At 50.9% G+C, this 20,474-nt stretch overlaps 2 protein-coding genes and 1 pseudogene across 17 annotated transcripts in view; 1 reads left to right on the forward strand and 2 right to left on the reverse strand.

Moving 5' to 3' along the window:
* Evc (EvC ciliary complex subunit 1) overlaps positions 1-6,700 on the reverse strand; it is a 47,544-nt gene extending 40,844 nt beyond the window's left edge. For 5 of the 12 annotated variants that reach the window (XR_015441259.1, XR_015441260.1, XM_087187311.1 and 2 more), the window contains exons 1-2: positions 6,357-6,699; positions 487-615 (exon numbers count right to left, since the gene is read on the reverse strand). Coding sequence is in view for 8 of the 12 variants with exons in the window: in XM_087187311.1 (XP_087043437.1) it covers positions 487-615; positions 6,357-6,530 (303 nt within the window). In the remaining 4 variants the exon portion in view is untranslated. The other 7 variants (XM_087187312.1, XM_087187310.1, XM_087187314.1 and 4 more) reach the window with 6 other exon arrangements.
* Positions 6,701-6,803: 103 nt separating this feature from the next.
* Positions 6,804-20,474, forward strand: part of Evc2 (EvC ciliary complex subunit 2) — a 104,542-nt gene continuing 90,871 nt past the window's right edge. The window contains exons 1-4 of one of the 5 annotated variants that reach the window (XM_087187305.1): positions 6,804-7,156; positions 7,509-7,960; positions 17,025-17,079; positions 19,281-19,441. In XM_087187305.1, coding sequence (XP_087043431.1) covers positions 17,037-17,079; positions 19,281-19,441 — 204 coding nt within the window. In that variant the 5' untranslated portion in view covers positions 6,804-7,156; positions 7,509-7,960; positions 17,025-17,036. Of the gene's footprint in view, positions 7,157-7,508; positions 7,961-7,993; positions 8,933-11,850; positions 15,158-17,024; positions 17,080-19,280; positions 19,442-20,474 lie in introns of those variants that run through there. The other 4 variants (XM_087187306.1, XM_087187304.1, XM_087187303.1 and 1 more) reach the window with 4 other exon arrangements.
* LOC147825053 (small ribosomal subunit protein uS7m pseudogene) lies at positions 11,359-15,093 on the reverse strand (annotated as a pseudogene).

Raw genomic sequence — 20,474 nt, forward strand, 5'->3', positions numbered from 1 at the left:
ACCAAGTGGTGGGTGAGAAACCACACAACCAATCACCACTGAACAACAGAGAGGGACCAGTTACAGAAGTTCACAAGACAGTGAAATCTCAGAAGCGCACTGTGGTGGGAATGTGCACTCGAAGAGGACAGGGTTCCATTTATATCAAGGTCTAGATGAGCAAAGCCTACCGGTGACTTTGGGAATCAAAGCCTCTGCAAGTGTGCACTCCAGGAGGTGACCAGTAGGGAACACTAAGGAGCTTTCTGGGTTGATGAAAACTTTCTCCATGGGGGTATTGGTTCCCAGGATATAGACGTTTGTTAAAACTCATCAAACTTTGAACTTAAAATTTGTGCATTTTATTGTATTTTATTGTATGTAAATGATGCCTCAAAGAGGAAGCATAATGGGAAAATATACCTGTCAGAGATGGTGGCATGACACCAGGCAGGCCACTCGACACCTGGGGTGCACCCAAGCAAACAGATAAGACAGGAAGCTCACCTCCACAGCCTCCTCATCCTGGGGCATCTGTGTTTCTCTCTTCTTCCTCTTTGACGACGGGGAGCCGGCTTCTGAGGGGCTCTGTGCATCAGGCTCCAGATTCTTGAGCAGACATCGAGTGTCGTCTTTCTAAACCCCAGGCAATGGACAGAAATATTATACTAAAGTTAACCAGCTCAGGTTGTCATGCCCTGGGCTTTAGCCAACCCAATCCTCCACTTAGCAGTTATTTCTACTCACCTCTGTGTGCCCTGCAGTCTGGCCCAGCCTTCCAGACTGCCTAGGTCACTTTCCCCAGAAGTCCCCAGAACACTCATCTCAGGATAAAGAAGGATACTCCCCAGGATAAGGAAGCCAGAATCCCCTGAGACGTCCCAGCTGAAGGAGCCCTCAGGACCCAGATGCCAGACTTTGAGCCAAGGATCTACCATTTCTCTTCTAGTTTGGTTGTGGTCCCCAATGGACCATGGGCTCCTTGAAGGTGTCTGTTTTGCTTTGAAAATGGCACATAAATATCATTTTTCCTGCTGCTTTCAACAATGGCACTGAATGAGTTATAAGAAAAGATCTGATGCTAACTTAAACGACAGAGCTGTTTCTATTGTGAACCATAATCGTGTGGATTTTGCATTTGCAAATTCACATACTGACAAAAATGTATTGGTAACCAAGGGACTGGGTGACTGAGGGGCTGTCACAGCCAGATACAGACACATGCAGGGTGTGGAAACGCAAGAGTTGCTGACTTGCATGGTCAGTTGAGGTCCTCCCCTCCTTACCCCCTCTCATTCTATAAACAAATGTTCTTCCTGTAGCCTAATTAATATGGCACATTTTTGCAATTTTGTGTGTTTTGTAGGTGTTTTTGCTGTTTAAAGCTGTCCCCAGCTGTGGAGCTAACATGCTGTCCAGTGCTCAAGGGTGCTGGAGGGCTGTGATGAACTCAACAGTGATGAGGAGCTCAATGGAAATGATGAGCTCAACGGAGATGATGAGCTGATTCAGGCCAACTTCAGTGCCACTGGCTGTGAGCACAATGGTGGCCATCAGCAACATGTATTAAATGAGGGTCTTTAAACAGAAACACCCATGGCACAATATCCTGAAAGGTGAGTTAATAAGAATGCTTCAAGTAGAATCTCCCAGGGTCTGCATTCACCAATTCAGTGATCTTAGTGACTCTGATGAACATAACTATCACAAATAGTGAGAATGGACTGTATTTAGAATTTTGTTATGGCAGAGACACTTGTATCTCCTTCTTTGGTCACCAGTTGCTAAAAGATATAATTTTTGCATCAAAGCAGCATCACCAGTTTGTTATAGGGTTTGTCAGCAACTATCACCAAGCATCTGGTAAGCACCAAGCCTTGTTCCAGGTCCTGTGTATGGTCATGAATATGCAAAGCCCCTGCCTTCTAGGAGCTGACATTGCAGGAAGAGAAGAGAGGCGTAGACAAATATGCAGCCTGGTGGGGATGATAAGTGCTATAGAGAAAGACAAGGAGGGTGGGAGGATGGAGAATGACTGAAGGAAAGCCTCTCAGACAAGGTAGTATTTAAAAACAATTAAAAGAAATAAGGGGAAAAGCCTTTGAGATACCCAGAGAAGAGCATTCTGGGAAGAGAGAACAGCAGGTGCAAGAGCCTGGGACAGGCACAGGCCCTGCCCATCTGGGGAAGTCTGTGTCTGGAGCACTCTCGGGTGGATCTTGGGGTAGAGATGGTAGATATGGCCAGAGATTTTGCATTTGTTTGTTTAGCAACTGTAGCTGACCAGCACAAGAGTTCTGTAAGGAAGGACTTGATAGGATCATCCTGTAATAAAGACCCTAGAAGAAAAGTCCTCTGACCCCACAGGAGAACCCCGTTTTTAGAGATCCCTTAAAAGTGACCAGGTTGCAAAGAGTCTCCAGCCACCTGAAAACAGACTCTTATCTGAACAGAAAAATTCAAAATAAGCAAAAGGAAAAAGAAAGCATGAATCTGACACTGCACTGGAAAAAGAAAAAACACATAACAACAATAATATCCTCAGAGAGATGAAAGAATATATCCCACAAAATAAGAACAGTAGGGCCAGGGATTTAGCTTAGTGGTGCCACTGCCTGCCTTGCAAGTGCAAGGACCCGAGTTTGATCCCCCAGTACCAAAAAAAAAAGAACAGAGTAGTATAAACAGAAGATTCTGAGAACAACGAAGAGCTCAAACATTAAAATTATGTAATGGACAAAGAAACTGATGTTTATATACAATGGAATACTACTTTGCTATGAATAAGGGTAAATTTGAGCCATTTGTAGGACAATGGATGCACCTTGAGAACATGATGTTAAATGAAATAATCAGACACACAGCTTAAATATTGCATGGTTCCTATTATATGAAAAACCCAAAGAATAAATAAAGAACAAAGTAAAAGACAAGAGGAAACCAGGAGAAAGACCTTTTGTATGGGAGGGGACCAAGAGATGAGGGAGGAGAGAAGAAAGGGGTGTAAAGAGAATTAAGATATGTTATGTATATGCACCAACTCCCCATGATGGATGTAATTGTTATGCACTGCAAACACATACTAATAAAAATAAAATTGTGAAAAGCTCAATTACAAAGACGAAGAAAAGCCTGCCAGAAAGTAGTATCATGAAAAAAGATAAAGAGATGGGATGCTGGAAAGAATAATATAATTAGAGGCCAAATTCAACCTAAGCACAGTAGGAGTTTTTGAAAGACGAAAATATGTAAGAATCTTCAAAGAAGCCAAAAAACCCCCCAAAACAACAACCCCCCCCAAACAAACAGAAAAACAAGTTTCTAGAATGCAAGATCCTGCCAAAGGGCCAACTCATGGGATTATAACAGACTCCCACCAAAGCTTATCCTGATGCAATTTCATATACTGGGGCAAAGAATAGATTCTTTAAGATTCTATAGATGTCAAAAGAAAAAAAAGTTTCATGCAGAGTATCAAGAATCAGAACAGATTTAAATTTCTCAACACTAACAATGGAAGTTAGAAGAAAATGCCTTCTAACTTTAAATGGAAAATGGAATTACTTACCTAATGTAAACAAATTAAATATAAAGATGGAAGAATAGAGATATTTTCAGACATGAAAGTTTTCAAAAGAGTTGCATCCATCCCCTTCTCAGAAAGCTACTGCAGGATATGCTCCAACCACACAAGAACATTAGTGAAAGAAGACAAATGCTAGGGATCCCTGAAACAGGAGCCAACCAGGAAAGGAGGCAAGGAAACCTCAGCATGGTAGCCTGGAAAGATCTTAGTGGTGACAGTGATGGCCCAGAGAAGTTGCTCCTCAAAATCTAAGAAGGAATTCATGGGAGAGGTTGTTAATAACAGCTTGCTTTGTGTCTGGGTGGGGACCAGGACCTTGTCTTCCCATGTTGCTGTTGCTGGTCTGGTTCTCTGTTTAGAGAACAGCCCATTCCAAGTGGGGCACGCCAGACATTTCTGGGAGAAATATATTTGTTAAGAAGATAAAGCTGATCAAATACGTTATGAGTTCAAATGTCTTGAAAAGAAATGTGCACAAGTGAGGGAGAGTTCAGTGTTAAATGAAGGCTAAGCTCATACGATCTAAGCAAATAAAAAATCTGATAACTTAATTTCAGGGAAAGTAAAGGTTGTACAGAAAAGGAAGGCAATCATAATCACATCAAGTTCCTGATTTATAGTGAGTGATGTTTACAGAATCATGATAGTGGAAACAATGAACATGGATTTAACCTAAATTACCTTCTAAGTGCACAGTGGTATTGGGAGGGGTGGATGTGCTCATGAAGAAGGGAAGAGGCTAAGACTTCCTACCTTTCTGCTTGGGAATCCGTGGCTACTGCCTAAAGCTAAAAATGCAAACTGCAGCAATGCAGTTGAGTTGGAGATGGGGAGCAATTAACAAAAGAGCCAGATGAAAGAGCTGGGCACTCTGGCTTAGGAGAAGTGGGAATGAGTGGGAGTGGGGGGTGGTGCTGTTTGCAAACTAACACTTCATATGCATGGGTAACTGATGCAAACTAAGAAGCTGTAATGATAAAATAAATAAAACAAAAGGAAGAAAAACAGGAAAGTGGTGCAAGATGAAATTATGAGCTGTGGGACTTGGACCAGAAAAGAACAGGATTGCCCAGGAAGCAGGAAGAAGCATCCTGTCTGGAAGGCAGAACCAGCAAGGCCGCCCAGGGGACCTTCTCTCTGGGTCTTGAGACTGAGCAAGGTCATAGGTGGAACAGAATTTGTGCAGAAGAGTAGAGGAGGCACCCAGGGGACAGTGATTCTCGTCGGGTGGGCACCCTGGCACCCGTGTTCCAGGCTGGGTGTCTGGAGAAGGTGCTCCATGCCATCATCTTTGCAGGCAGCCAGGCATACCTGGAGCTCTTACATCAGGAGAGCCACTGTCAGATGTGCAGTCTAGAAACGCAGACTGGAGTGGAGACAGGAGGAAAAGGACTCCCAGTAGAAAGGAGGTGGTTTCAAAGGTCACATCCAAACCATACAGAAACCTGTCACCCTACCACTGAGCCAGAGCCCCCACCACAGCTACCACCCTGGTCTGAGCCACTGTCACCCTCGAGGGACCAGCAGTGCCAACCCAGATGGCGTGGTTACACGTGAGCCTCAGCTCCCATACGGGATACAGATCGCCACCGAGCAGGTAGCAGGTGATGGCAGCTCTGGCGTGAGGCTCAGGCAGACGGAGGTTGAAATCCAGCCCCGACTTTGGTTCATCACAGGATCCTGGAGAAATAACGACACTGCAGATCTCAACCACTTGGCTGGAAAGTGAGACGACAGCTCCTACGTTATGGGCTTGGCGTGAGGATAGAAGATCAAACGCCTGGAAACCCTGCCCTGGCACTACTTCAGTGTCTGTCCTCAGCAACCCTTTGCTGTAGCGCAACACTTCCCAGGGAAAAGGACTTTCTCCTTTGCAGGAGGGTAGGAAATCTGGGGTCAGTAAGACCATGTCACCTGATCTCCGATCCTACCAGACTTTGCCTCTCAGCCGAGAGGATCTGAAATAGTCACCTACCTACCCCTCACCACCGAGCGAAGGCCCGCAGACCAGCCACCTCCACAAGAGTCCCATTGCAGGACAATGGTGACAGGAAGCATCTGTGAGTCTTCAGGTGGCTACCCTTGACCCTCACCACACAGAGTACAGGGGCTCTGGGATTAGACACACATCTGTCATTTGGGCTCTCTGTGCCTCAGTTTCCATATCTGCAAAACAGAGTCATCAATGGAGCCCACTTAAAGCTGTTGAGATGATTCAGGCAGAGGTTCCAGCTCATCAGCACTCAATGATGGTGGCCTTACTATTTCTCCGTGGTAAAATCATTGGGTGATGTTATAAGCGGTGTTTACGTGTGCCTGCCTCCTTCTCCAGGCCTGGGCCTCAAACTGGCAAGGGCAGGGTCGCTCCTGCTCACCCAGAGGACACCCGAGCCGCTGGTGGCAGACACTCAGCACGCTGTTGTTGCAGGGATGAGCGAAAGGAAGAACCCAGCCCTCGACTGGAGGGACTCAAGAGGGGCCATGCCGGAAGGGGCGCGCAGGAGAGGAAGGCGCGACCAGGGCGGCACCACAGCCCTCCTCTGTCCTCCACCCCTTGCCAGGGCTGCCAGCTTCGGGTCCATTCTCCCTCTACAGATGGGGACACTGAGACCTGGATGGGCTTAGGGGCTCAAGATCACACCGCGGGGTAGGGTGCCGCTGTCTCTTCTGCGGAGACCCAGGGCCAAACCTTTCGGTCACTCAAGCTACCTCTCTCTGACCCCCCCCCCCGGCCCCCGAGGCCGGAGCGGTGGCGCTCAGGGCGGGCTCGGAGCTCGGCTCGCATACCCACCTGGAGTCTGGCGCGCAGGCGGCCCGCGCGACGGCCGAGCCAGAGGCCGAGGCCGAGACCGAGCGCAGCGCCCAGCAGCACGGCGGGGGCCAGCAGCGCGGGCACCGGGCGCAGCGTCTCCCGGCCGAGTAGCAGCCGCGCGTCGCTCTCGCAGGCCGCCGCGCCGCGGGCCATCGGGGTTGCTCAGGCGGGGGACCGGCCGCACCCCCCCCCCCCCCCCCGCCGCCGCGCACTGCCTGGCTTGGCTCTGTCCCCGGCAGCCTGGCGACGGGGGCCTCAGCGCTCAGGTGGCCTGGGGCCAGGGGCGCTCGCCGACTTTCCGGATTCTCTCCACTTTCCCAGATCCGCCCGAGAGTGAGGGAGGAGCCTGCACCGCCCGCCCAAAACTTTGAGCCTTCCCCACCCCAGCCCCCCTGCAGCACTGAGCATGCCCAGCACAGCTCCCAGGATAGCCCTTCCGCAGGCTCGGGAGGAAGGGAACCCCCAGCACCTAGAAAGCCTTGCTCCTTTGAGTTTACAGAGCGCTTAGGAAGCAGTTAGCCCAAAGTCCAGGATAACTTTCCTCCCAGCCCTTGGGGACGGGTGCTGGTAAACTCCCGTGCTTCGGAGGAGGGAGCTGTCAGGGCCCTAACGCTGGAGCAACAGCAGCCCCTGGTCCTGGGGACTCCATGTTGGCTTCCTGGAGCACACGGCCCGAAACTGCCTCTGAACGCGATCCCTGAAGACTTCCGTCTTCCCCGCGAGGGTCAGTGCTTTGCCTGGCAGAACCGAGAGAGCGCTTGGTCGTCGGATCACTGCGCGTAGGTGGAGAATTCGCTGTGTGCTTGCAGCCGGGCCAGGCAGGAACCAGAGGAGACACTGAGGTTCTCCAGGCCCTGCAGGAAAAACAGAGGACTGCCTCGTCCTGCTCTTTTGAGCAAGCTCTTCCTGAGCCGGTGCTAGCCACGTCTGGGAGCTGGGGGTGCAGCAGCGAACACACCGTGCACATGCGCACACACACGCTTGTGCACACACGTCTGCCCTCATTTCCCGTGAGGCCAGGGGCGGGAGGTCCCGGGGGAAAGGCTGCAACCCTGAGGTGGGCTGTGCGCTCAGCCTGGAGTTCTGGAAAACGTCTAATCTGTTGCATCGTTTCCTCCCCTACTTTTCTAGGTGGAAGAGATGGAAGCTATCTCCTAATTCTCCGTCTTTCACACGGATGAAGAAACAGATAGCTAGAGAGGAGCAGTGATTTGTTCAAGCTCTTGCAACTATGGAGTGGACAGGGTGTGCTCAGGCCTGGGGTGTGTCACCCTCTGCTCTGTGGAGCTTCTTAGGCCTTCCCTGGAAGAAACAGCATGGTTCCTGGGGACCTCTGTGTGACAGTAACCCGGAGTTCTTGCTTTCCCCTGGGTATTTCTTTGGTGTTCCAGCTTTGGTTTAAAAATATAATGTTTTTTGCATTTACCTTATTTTAGAGTTGTTTGGATATTAAACTCCTTCTTTGATCACTGTCACTTGACATTGGCTCCAACAAGATGCTCAGCATTTAACCCCGCAGCCATGCTGCTGGGGCCCCCGAGGCAGCACATCCAGTGTGAGAAGCTCAGCTAATACATTCTCAGGTGCTCAAATCCCACCACCTCGTCCACATTAGGTCGGGAGAGGCCTGTCCTCGGAGGGGAAAGGGGTCGCCAGGTGCCAGGCTCCCAGGCAGAAGCCCACAGACAGCCAGAGTGGAGGAGAGGCTGGCAGAAGAGGTGCACTCTTCCCATGAGCAGCCCTGCGCTGTCACCCTGGCCAGGAGGGGTCTGGGGAAGAGAGAGGAAGCCCGTCCAGGGCCCTCTCCCGCGCTTGAAAGGCTCAGGTGGCTTTCTGGTTCTCCAAAGAGGTGGCCCAGGGCCAGGCTTGACTTCCTGCCTCCCCAGGCCATGCAGCAGGTCGGGGGCTTATCCACAGCAAGGGCTCAGGCAGAGGGTACAGGACTGGAAGGAGCTGAACCCAACCGGAAGTGAGGGGCCTTTTTCCCTCTCTGCTCTCTCTGTGCCTCTGTGCTGCCCTGTCGGATCTGACTCGTGCCTCTGCCTCTCCGAAGGCTGCTGTTTTCCAACAGTGCTGATGGCGGTGGTGAGATTGGCGGAGATCCGAGGTTCCCGCGTATCAAGGAAGATTTCCTAAAGGAGGGAAGACAGAGCTGAGTAGGGGTTCGTGGAGGGGCCTTGAGGTCCGGAGAGCGACCCATCTGGTCTGGGTACTGTGGGATCTCGAGTTGGGCCAAGCAAGCTCCGTGCGGCCTGCGGCCGCCCAGGCTTCACCCCCGCAGCCCCTCCTGAGCGTGCCCGCGCTTCCCTCCCGGCGCCGAGCCCCAGATGCGCGCGTTCGTGCCAGCAAACTTTCGGGCGCCCGCACTGAGCATGCTCGGCGGCGGGGCGGGCCCGGGGTCCGGAAGCTCAGGCGAATCCTCGGGGCGCACCAGCTCGGGCTCGCCGTCCCCGGAGGCGATGGTCCCCGCGGGCGCCCGGGGTCGCGCCACATGGGTGCTGGCCGGGGGCGCTCTGGCCGCGGCCCTGGCGCTGGGGGCCCCGTCCGGACCGCAGGTAAGGAGCGCCCGACCCGGTGACGAGCGGACTCAGGGCCGACTGTCTACACCGGCGGCCCTTCGTGTTGGCTGAGGGTCGGGAAGGGAGGGCAGGGTGTGAATGGGAGGTCGCGGTGTCCCTTGGGTGCATTCAGCGTGTGTGCAGGCAACTGAGGGGAAAAGGGAGGCTCCGCGCGCTGGTGGTTGCGGTTGCAGCTTGGCTGGTGACCGAGGTTCGAATCCGCTCCGTACTCTAGGGCCTCCGCGTCGCCTCCCCTGCCTCCCCGCCCTGGTCTGTACTGTGGGGCCATTGCGGGCCCCAGAGGTCTGTGAGTGTCAGTGGCGCGTCCTGGGCAGGCAAGCTCTACAGGTGCCTCGTGGTGGCGGTTGTGAGGTGCGAGTTGGGTCACCGGCCGGAGTTCTACCTGACGTCACTCTCCTGGATGAAGGACTATGGATTTTCTGGCCCCCTCACAGTGGTCCTCCTCCTCTCTGGCCCCGAACTTTGAAAGGCACCGGCTCTGGCTGTCACTCTAGATACCCTACCTGCAGACACAGGGCGCTTGATATGCTTGCTACCCCGAAAGTTCAGGGGTCTGGACAAGGATCCCTTCCCTTCCGGTCACGTGTTTTCCTAGGTTGTCTTTAGCTAAGCACTGTCGTCAATGTACCGAGCTTTGCACAGCCCCATGACAGAACTTTTCCCCAGGGTCCTTTTGCTGGCTCCTCCAAGGGAGATGGGAAGTGTCAGGCCTATTTTTTTCGAGAAGAAAACCAAGGCCCAGGAAGGCACGCCCCCCCCCCCCCCCCCGGCCATTCTCTGCTCTTGCTGGGTCCCCCACATACGGAGCCTGCTTTATCAGCCCCCTTGCTTTGAACATGGACCTGATTCTGGAAGCTGATGCTGGAACATCGTGGTGCAGTTCTGTGTCTGTCAGGAGCTGGAGTCGGGTGTGGAGGGTGGTCCCTGCCGAGGGAAAGGGGCTGTGCCCTCTGGGAAGGCATCTAGGACAGGGAGAGCCTGTGGCGCCTCACTCTCAAGGGCCACCCCTGCCCATGCAGGGACCTGGCATGAACACCTGTGTCCAGGTGCCCTCTGCACCTTGAGCACCTGCCTCACCTGTGTCCTGGCGCTGCCCATGCCTGACCCACCGTCCACTCTTCCATCACTCGGGGCTGTCTCCGTGAGCTGTCCAGGAAAAAACTTGGGCCTTCTGTGGGCCTAGGGTGTCCCCTCATGGCCACTCCCCTCTGGGGTTTGAGACCAGTCACAATTCTACAGTGATTAAATGCATTGAGGACCCTGGTGGGAGCCATGAAGGAGGACTAGGGAGGTGTCTATTCAGTTCTGGAGTCAGAGGGAAATTCGCAGTTTAGACTTGAAGGATGTGTAGGCTTAGCCAGGGAAAGAGTGAGAGAGAACTCCTAGGTGTGCAGAAGGTCAGGGACCAGCTGGAGGGGCCACCTGGTGGGAGGGGCTTAGCAAACACCCCCACGGTCCCACAATGCCTGGACATCCCTTGGTTAGAACCATTGTGTCTGTTATTGCTTGGGCTACTTGTCCTTCTGCTTTGCTGAATGGTGAGCTCTTGAGGGGCAGGTTTGTTCTTTCCTTTGTCTGATGCTCACTGAGAATGCCTCTCATTCTCTGTGGTTCTCAACGTGGAGTTCAGGAATCAATCCACTTCGGGGGTCTAAGGAGTCAGCGCTATTTTCACACCAGTACTGCAGCATGATTTATCTTTTCTACACGTTTTCTCACAAGGATGCATGGGCTTTTTCAGAAGTGACCTGGCATGTGGTATTGCAGCACCTTCAATGTAGAAGCAGATTTGAGAATCCACCTTCTCCCATTAATCCCGACATAGATGAGATTTGCAAAAGTATAAAACAGTAGCATTTTTCTCAGCATTTTTTTTTCCTCCAATGAGTTTTAATCAGTGGTACTTCTGTATCAGGGAGAGGATTTTCTAATAAAGGGCAAGTATCTGCTGATGCTACGGTGTCTTCCTTTTGCATCCAAAGGTCGGTCCTGAGCTGAGGAAAGGGGAGACTGGGCCCCGAGTTTCTCAGAGGAAATTCCCAAGTCAGTGTTTCCTCTTTACACGGAGACGGGGCGCAGAGAGCCAGTTCCAGCCCCACTGACAAGGGGTCCATGGACAACAAACAGGCCACTCCCTCCTTCTCAAAAAGGAACCACAGCCTTTGTTTGTGTTTGTCATTGTTTTTGTTGTTTTGTTTTGAGACAAGGTCTCCCTATGTAGTTCAGGCTGTCCTTGAACTTACTTTGTCGTCCAGGCAGGCCTCAAACACCCAGAAATCCTCCTGCCTCACCCTCCCAAGTACTGGAGTTATAGGCATGCACCCCCATGCCCAGCTTGGACCTACATCCTTCACACACAGGGACTTTTCAGTAGGGTAGAGGCCTCGGCTCCTTCCAGACCCTCAGCAGTAATGGGCCAGGGCATGGTTGGCCTCGGCCATCTTGTGCATGTCCTGCTTCCTCTTGATCACGGGGCCCCAATTGTGAGAAGCCTGCAGCAGCTCACGTGACAACTTCTCTGGCATCAATGTCGGCTGGTGGTTACTATCTCGGCACTCAGCGATCATCCACTTTGTGACCAGGAAGCGGCGACGTCGGTCAGGTAGGGGCACAGGGACCTGGTGGAAATGGCCACCCCTGAGGATGGGTACGAGGCCAGTGACAGACTCATAGTTGTTCAGTGCTTGGTGGAAGATGGTGTAGGGGTTGTGTTCTATGGTTGCCTGTTCCTCTGCAGAAGCAGCATGGTACTTCTCAAGCTGTTTCCTTTTCACAGCTTCCAGAGTCTGGTTCACGAGCGATCTGGCCAGTATTTTATTTCCTGCTTTCATCATTGTGTTGGTGAATTTACTGATCACTGGGTCTGCAAACACAGAGCATGTTGTCATCTCTGGGGCTGCTTTGATGAGCTGAGTCTGCTTGAGCTCCTGGTCATATTTCTCCTCCTCGTTGAGCTCGGTCTCAGGCTTGCGGTAATGTTCTTTATCAACTAGAGGATTCCTGAATTCAGGACCATAGCGGCTCTGTCTCACCTGGGTTGGCCCTGGAACACGCCAGACAGTGCACGTGATCCTGGGGCTGGGCCGGGCCAGGATTGCCTCTCACCATTTTTAATTTTGGAAAATGTAGTTATTTTTCATAAGATATACTATTTAGGTGAATGCGCAGTAGAATTATCATTCCTATTTAAAATGAATTAATGCCTGCTTATAATATTCTAATTTTAAGTTTAAACACAGTTTTCATCAGTGCTGAGGAAATACAGTAAGTATTGAGAAGTATAGCCTGCACAGACTGAAGTTCTTCGGAGTTCTCAACAGTTGTGCAGTATAGAAAGAGTCTTGAAACAAACAGGACTCAACCTGGAGCATAAATGCTCAGGCTGAACGTGGCCCCTCCTGTCTCTCCCCTCTATCAGGCAGTTCCAGCTGTTTCCCAGTTGGAGCAGTGCATCAGCAGCTGGCCACTTGTGGCTGTTTAAGTGGACACATTTCCGGGGCTCAGCAGCCCTGGGGTGAGGCTGCAGTGTTGAACAGCCCCACAGGGACAGTGCCAGCTCTGCAGAGGGCTTCCTTGGAGCTAAGGAGATGGAGAGAATGTGGTGAAGGCTGAGTGCAGACGGGGCCTCTGTGCCCGCTGTTCCCTCCTGGTGCTGGGCACTGTCCTGGGCGTTTGGAACCAGAGAACAAGGCGGACCCAGAGGGGTCCCTGCCCCCAAGGGTCTTGCGTCTCAGAACAGGAGAACTTCAGGAAGGAAATGTTGAGGGGTGGGGCCGCCCAGATCCACACAGTGGGCAGGGTGGACAGGAGATGGGTGGGCTCTGTCTGCACAGGGTGGTCGGGGAAGGCGTTTGAGAGCTGCAGGATAGGTGGAGCCCTGCGTGGAACGAGGGAGGTCTGGGAGAAGAGCGTTGTGAACAGGATGCTGGCTGGCATTCTGGGAAGATGGAAAACGATGAACAGGCCTGGCTAAATGACATTCTGAAGCAACCCCATGGCAGGTGTGACAGGGGACAGCAGGGCAGAGTTGTGGGCAGGAAATCAACTGGGAGGCTGGGGGAGACCAGCTGCATGAGGACAGTGCATCGGGCGAGGGGCTGTGAGGAGCTGCTGAGAAGTTGTTGGGTTTGGGTATATTTTGGAGGTAGAGCCAACGGGATATGCTGGGGTTAGTTTGGGGTTGAGGGAGAGAGAGACAAAACCAAGTTCAGCCCGAGTCAGTGGAAAAGAGGGAAGCAGTTTGGTAATATTCGGAAAACACGAGTCCTGCTTTGGCCTTGTTGACGCTAACATGCCACTTAGATATCCAAGTAGAAACGTGCAGAGGTGTGTCCGGTGGGGAAGCCTGTATTTCAGGGAGAAATCTGAACTAGAGATTGACCTTGGAAAGTGGCCCATGGCCTTGACTGTCTGTCAGGGGCCTTTTGGGCTCACCTTGCCCCAGCAATCCCAATTGCCAGGGGAGGTCCTACGGCCAAACCCTGGGCCCTCGGCTGTTGGTAATGGTGTTGTATGGACATGGCATACCAGCGTCTCTTTGAGTCCTGCTTGCAGTTCCTTTGGGCAAATTCCTAGAAGCAGAATTGCTGGACCATACTGCCTCATTCTTTGTAATAGTTACGTAGTACTCTATTGGGTGGTGGTACTATAACTTGCTATTTAAAATAGTATTTTTAAGCCGCTGATGGTGTAAACCCCATGTGAATGAGCTGAGCCCCTAGTCTGGCTCCCTATCTGGGATTCTGGGTGGATTTGAGCAGGGCTGCCTGGACCAGCTGCAGTAGTTCTCCCTCGTTCTTCCACCTTGCCATCTGTTTCTGCTTCTCCTTCATTCCATCTGGATCTCTCCTTGAATGGGCATCCTGCTCCATCCCTGTGGCTGGGTCTCCTCCATGCAACTGGAATCTTGTTATTCCAGCAGAGCCGCCCTGGCCAGGGCTGTGTCCAGGGGCTTGTAGGTTTGTAAGGACCAGTGCTGGAGCAGGGACCCTGCTGTGGCCACAGGGATGGGCTTACTCTGACCATGGAAAGGACACAGGAAAAGATCATGCAGTGGATGGGGACAGTAGCCATGGGTTCCTCATCCTTCCAAGTTGATCTCAGGCTTGCCATGGTGTCCCACTGTGTTCGGCCATTTGTACTGCTGTGACAAATACCACAGACTGGGCCACCTATAAATAATAGCAACATATTCCTCACAGTCCCATAGGCAGGGGAGTCCAAGATCAGGACTCCAGTAGGTTTGGTGTCTGGGGAGGGTTCAGTCTCTGCTTCCAAGATGGCACCTTGGACATTGTGTCCTCATATGGCAGGAGGGAGAGAAGGGCAAAGGGAAAAAAGGAGCCAGTTCTCCCAGCCTGTTTATTTATCTAATTTTGAGGTTTGGGGAGGGCCTTGTGTGTGCTAGATGAATACTCTACTGCTGAGCTTCACTCCCATTCCAGCCCTTTAGTTCCTTTGTAAGGCTCTGGAGCCCTCATGGTCTTATCACCTCCTAAGTCCCATCCTTAGTACTGTTAATACTCTTAGTACTCTTCCATTGGGAATGAAGGCTCACTTGAATTTTGGAGGGACACGAGCATTTAAATCATAGCATCTTGTTCTTGGTCCCCTAAATTCATGGTCTTCTTTTGTACAGAATGCATTCATTCCATTCCCTGAGTCTTAGCTGGTTCCATCATCAGCTTTAAAGTCTAAGTCCACTCCTCATCTCAACATTACCTACATCAGATGTGGGTGAGACTCGAACTATGGTTCATCTGAGACAGATTCCCTCTGAGGCTGAATCTTGAAATCCAATGAATGTGTGCTTCTGCAATACAGTGGTAGAGCCAGCACTAGATGATACTCCCATGCCACAGGGTGAAGGAAACAGAAAGGAATACAGGTCTCCACAAAGTCCCCAAACCAGTAGGGCAAATGTGGACTCTTAAGGCTGGAGAATAATCTTGGACTCCATTTCCAGCTGTCTGGACCCAGGGGTGGGTGCCAAAGTCCCAACCCCAATACTTTTCTGGGCACACAGCAGGGCTCACAGGTTGGAATGAGTGCTTGTGCTCCTTCCAGGCTGGCACTGCATGCTCCTTGCCCTCCTGTTCTGTAGCCAGCAGCTCCACCTCCACAGCTCCAGTAGACATTGCCCTTGTGTGATGATTCTCTGCTGGGACCCCAAGGCTCCCAAAGGCATCTTTTGAAATCCAGGTAAGAACAGCTACATTTCTGTAGCACCTCTACCTGTAGATTAGTGCTACCAAGGCCTACTGCTTAGGCCCTCCATTATGGCCACCCACGTCACACAGGGGCTCTTGAGCCATAGCTGGATCAACCAAGTAGATCCACACTGCAGTACAGGAGGCAGGGATTTGAGATGGCCCTGGGCAGTGAAGCCCAAGGTCCCACAGGCACCATGGGCCCCTCCTTTGAAACAGGCCTGCCTGCCCAACCTGGCTACCCTGGGCCTGGGATGGGAACAGCAGCCTGGACGATCTCTGAGATGCTTTCAGGGTGGTTCCTCCATTGTCCTGAAGACCAGCACCTGGTGTCCTCAGATCTACACTGCCTTTCTTGCCCATGCTCCTTGCCAACTGCCTGGGTGTTCTCTCCTGAACACACTCAGTCTTTACAGCCTTTACAGTCTTTGAAATATTAAACCTGCTTCTCTTTCAATTTTAGAGTGTACCTTTAATTCATTATTCTCTTCTTGCATTCTACTGTAAGCATCCAGGAGAAGCCATGCTACACCCCACCACTTGGTTTAGAGAATTCTTCAGCCAAGTGTCCTTGTTAATTGCTAATAAGTTCTGTCTTCCACAGAGCATTGGAACATGGCACAATTCAACCATTTTCTTTGCCACTTGCAACAGGATGGCCTCTCTTCTGGTTACCAATATTTTATTTCTCATTTTTGTCTAAACATTCATCAGAGTGGTCTTTACTGTGTGTGTTTTTTGTCAGCATTCTGCTTACAACCACATATATCATCTGAAAGAAGCTCCCAGTTTTCCCTGCAGTTTTTCTCTCCTCTAAGCTCTGAACAGTCCAGCCTCTGCTCCTTACCTGGTTTTCTTAGTTTTCTAGTATGTGTTGCAGCAACACCCCACTCCTGGTACTAAATCATCTTATTTATAAAGGACTCAGTCTTCAGTATTTTGCTAAAGCAGCACAAATGGATTAAGGCACCCACTCACTCAAGGCCACGGAGTGGAGCCTGGAGCCAGGACTGAGTGTTTCCCACTCATCCTTTCTATTTCCACAGAAGTCAGTGAGACTGTGTAGTGTGTGCACTTATCCAGAGCCAGGCTGCCTGGGCACAAAGCTAGTTTCTCTTACTCACCATCTGTGCCTGGAGCAGGTTACCTGGTTACCTGGTTATCCTGAGACAAGAGAGGTCACTAGAGAATGAGGATTGTCCTCTGAGGACTGGTGGTGCCATTCACTTGTGTGCACAGCACAGGACTGGACACATAAACAGGGCTCCATACAAAGCAGTTGTTATTATACAGCAGAGAGGGCTGGCCCTTTGAGATCTCAAAGTGGAGTGTAAGAGCTTTGACTGGGAAGAGTTTGCCATGATTTCATGACTCAGGGAGGCTAAGTAAGCTGGGAGGAAGCTTTGAGGCCATTGCTCTTCAAAGGGGGACCTGAGGCTCAAAGAGGCTGAGAGGCTTGGCCAAGGACACAGAGCAAGGAACCCCAGTTGTCCTGACTCCTTGTGCGGTGTTTTTGAGTCACTCTGACAGCGTGTAGGATCCTGGGGATTCTGAGGCTTGGGGATTGTCCACGGTCCCAGGGTTCATGAAAGCAGAGCTGGGATTCTAGCCCAGCCTTGTCTGATGTGAAATCCCAGCCTCATGGTGCTGCTACCAGATGGCTGCCAGAAGAGCCCCTGTATTGGGCAGATGCTGTTACTACTGGGCTTGGAAGCTGCTGGGGGCAGTGGACTTAGAAAAGGTCGCAGACTTCTGGGTAGAGGTGCAGCTCACCTTCTTGAGAGCTGCTGATGGAAATGACTTTCACTTACTTCTAGTGTGTTGTTCAGCATGCAACTTTGTGCCTTTGGATTTTTTAGGACTTGCCCTGTATGGTTTGGCTCCATGCAGAAAGCTCTCACCCGGAGACTGCAGGTAAGTTTTGCTTTTGTTAAATTTTTCATTGTTCTGACCTTGCCAGGAGAACCCTAAAGCCTCTGCCCTCCATAGTCCTCACACTCTGCTGGTTCTCAGCATCTCCCCAGGAGGGCCCAAGGGCTTTGAGGCTGTCCCTTGACCTTGCCCATGTGAGCTTCAGTGCCCAGGCCACTTTAGCCAACTGTATCACTGCATCCTGGTGGTTGCTGTAACAAACTTCACAAACTTGGGGGCTTTAAACAACCCACTTTGTTCCCCTAGAGTCTTGAGGCTAGGAGTCCATACTCAGTCTCACTGCGCTGAAATGAAGGTGTGGCAGAGCTGGCTCCCTCTGTGACCCCAGGGATGCCTGTTCCCTTCCTCCTCCAGGGTTTGTGTACCATTCCTTGAATGCTATAGTCCCTCTGCCTGTGTGCATTATATAACACATGTGCATTGGTGTCTTGCAGCAGAAGCACTACTTGGAATGAAATCCAGGGAAAAAATGAAGGTCTTCACTCACTTCTATTTCTTCTGCAGCTTCCCCTGGGCCAGGGGCTCATTCCTCTTCCTTGCTCTTCATGGCCAGCAGAGTGGCATCTTGCATCGGTGGTCACACCTCTTCTGTCTGTCCAGCCACCCTTTGCCTTCCTATTATGAGGGCACCTGTGATGACATGTAGGGTCCACCTGGATAACCTAGGTTATCTCCCCCTTGACGGGCCCTTAATTTAATCTTATCTGTTGCATGAATCTGTAGACCCAGCTTCTTGGGAGGCTGAGACAGGAGGATGACTTGAGCCTAGGTGTTGAGGTCTACCTTGGAAATATAGTGAGGGGCCTTCTAAATGTTGTTTTTTCTATCCTTAAGCATTTCATACTCCTAAGTATTTCCATATACAGTGTGGCAATTAATTGTCTTTGAGGACAACCCTGACAATTGGTTTCTACACCAAAGTCCCTTCTGAGAAGAACTGAGACTCAGAGAATGCATGTGACCTGCCCAGAGTCCCATAGGTGACCAGCAACTAAACAGTGTCCACTCAGGATACTTGTACTCAGCCCAGGGTTGCTTTGGTGACATTTCCATGCTTTGTATTTAATGATCATGCATTTTCAAAATATGTTGAAGCAGAGATTTTAGAGGGAGTCCTTTGTGTTGGACAGTCCAGTGGGCATTTGTGTCTGGCTGTGCTCTGGTCCCCCTGTGATGGCCATCAGAGCTTGTGCCACAGTAGGCAGATGCCAAGAAGGAACCACTGAGGTCAGAAGGACTCTGTCCACTTTAGAGTTAATGTCTGAGTCTGTTCTGCATCGCTGTGACAAAACACCAGAGGCTGTTTACCTCATAAAGAAAAGAAGTTTATTTAGCTCACATTCTTGGAAGCCAAAAGTCTAAGATGGGGCATCAGTTGGGACTCTGATGAGGGCGTTTATGCTGCAAAACATGGCAGATGTTATCACCTGGCAGGAGCTCTCAGCAAGACAGGGAGCAAGAGACCAGGGAGGGAGGTGCTGGGCTCCCTCTATTGTAACAACCTTCTCTCGTGGGGACAAATCTACTCCTGGAAGACCTAATCCACCCCACAATACCAGCACTGATCCCTGCTGAGGGCAGCTGTGGCCCTGTTCTGTCCACTCACCTTACCTCTTAAAGACCTCACCACCTCCTAGTGCTGCTACACAGGGGACCAAGCTCTTCAGCACATAAACTTTTGGGCCATAGAACATATCTAAACCACAGCATTTAAGGAAACTGAGGCACAGAGAAGTTTAGTGACTTCCACAAAGATTCAGCTGATGAGGGGCAGAGCCAAGGTTTGATCCCAGAGCTGTCCGATCCCATGTGCATAAGAATCAGAGCTTTTCTGGTTTGGTTCTGATTCATGGCTGAGGCCAAAGAATGTGTATTCTAGCACACAACCCCGATGGATAAGGAGATCACACTTTTGGAAAGATACCCTGTAAGCCCTTAGTTGTCTAGTCTGCAGGTCTCATTTTGCTAGCCAAGAAGGGATAAGTTGTTCATTTCTTCCATCCATCCATCCGTCCATCCATTGGTCCATTCATCCATCTATCTACCCATCCATTAACACCTTCGCTTGCTCAGCACACATTTTCCAGATGCCTTCCGCATACTATGGATCCTGTCTCCAGAGCTGAGTGACTGCCCTGCTGCCCCTGTGCGTTATATGACGCACATCTGCGGTTGTCTTGCAGCAGAAGCACCACGCGGAGTGCAATCCAGGGAGAACAGCGAACCCTCGGTTCTGACTTCTGCAGCCTCCCCTGGGCCGAGGGCTCGTTCCTTCTTTGCTTTCATACCTCCATGGCCCAAGAAGAGCTTCTTTAAAAGAGAGTCTCCTATAATGCAGCACCTGGTAAGGAACAAATTCTACACTTCAGTACAAATAGCACAAGTTGGAAAGAAACCAGTTTTGAGCTCACTCTGCATAAAGGACTTTTGCTCCTCAAAAAAGCCCATTTCGTCTCTAAGTGTATTCATCATTGAGGAGCAAACTCATGCATCTTTCTACCATGCTCTTCCTGCTGCATGACACAGAGTGTTTGGATGAAGAGAAATCTGAGCCTTAGACAGCCAGTCCTAGTGCATTTGGCTTCAATTCTGCAACCCGGAATGATTCACACCCAGGTGTGGAAGAAGGATGCTATGATAACAGCAACAGGCACTTAGCACATATTTCCCGGGTGCTTAGCACTTTATGTGTATGATCTGACTCGAGGCTCATTCCAAGTTTAGTATTGCAGGTCGTACTTTTATTCCCATTTTGCACACAAACAGCATTAGAGAGATTAAGAAACTTGTTCCGGATCTCATGGGTAGAAGTGGCAGAACCGAGGTCCAAAGCCTCTGCTCTAAAGTACAGCTCTGTGCCCCTGCTGTTGTTTTATATTCTGTTTTATCTCTTGGCTCCTCATAGCAGTCTTTCAGTGTAAGATTTAGTGTCTTAAAATGGTACTGGAACCCTTGAGCTTACCTGTGGCAAATTAACTCAAACCTGGTGACTTAATTCAACAGAAATGCATTCTCACCATGCTGGAGATGAGGAGCCTGAAACTAAAGTGTGGACAGGACCGTCCTCCCCCTGAAGGCTCTAGGGGGAACCCTTCCTGGCTCCTCTAGCTCCTGGGGTCTCCAGGTCTCCTTGGGTTGTGGTTGCATCACCCCTGTCTCTGGCCCCATCTTCACATGGCCTCCTCTGTGTCTGTGTCTCTTCTGCTATGTATAAGGACAATTGCCTGAGCCTTAGTTTTCTCATCTGTAAAATAGGAGAGCTAGAATTCCTGCATGCAGAATGATGGACAGAGTGTTGGGTACTTGGAAGATGCTGTCACCATTGATCTGATGATAATATCACCTGCAGTCGTGATAGTCTGGGGCTCAGGTGGCTG

Source organism: Heterocephalus glaber, unplaced genomic scaffold (assembly GCF_053883595.1).
Source record: "Heterocephalus glaber isolate CG9 unplaced genomic scaffold, H.glaber_assembly_v1.0 deba00001509, whole genome shotgun sequence".
Classification (NCBI taxonomy): domain Eukaryota; kingdom Metazoa; phylum Chordata; class Mammalia; order Rodentia; family Bathyergidae; genus Heterocephalus; species Heterocephalus glaber.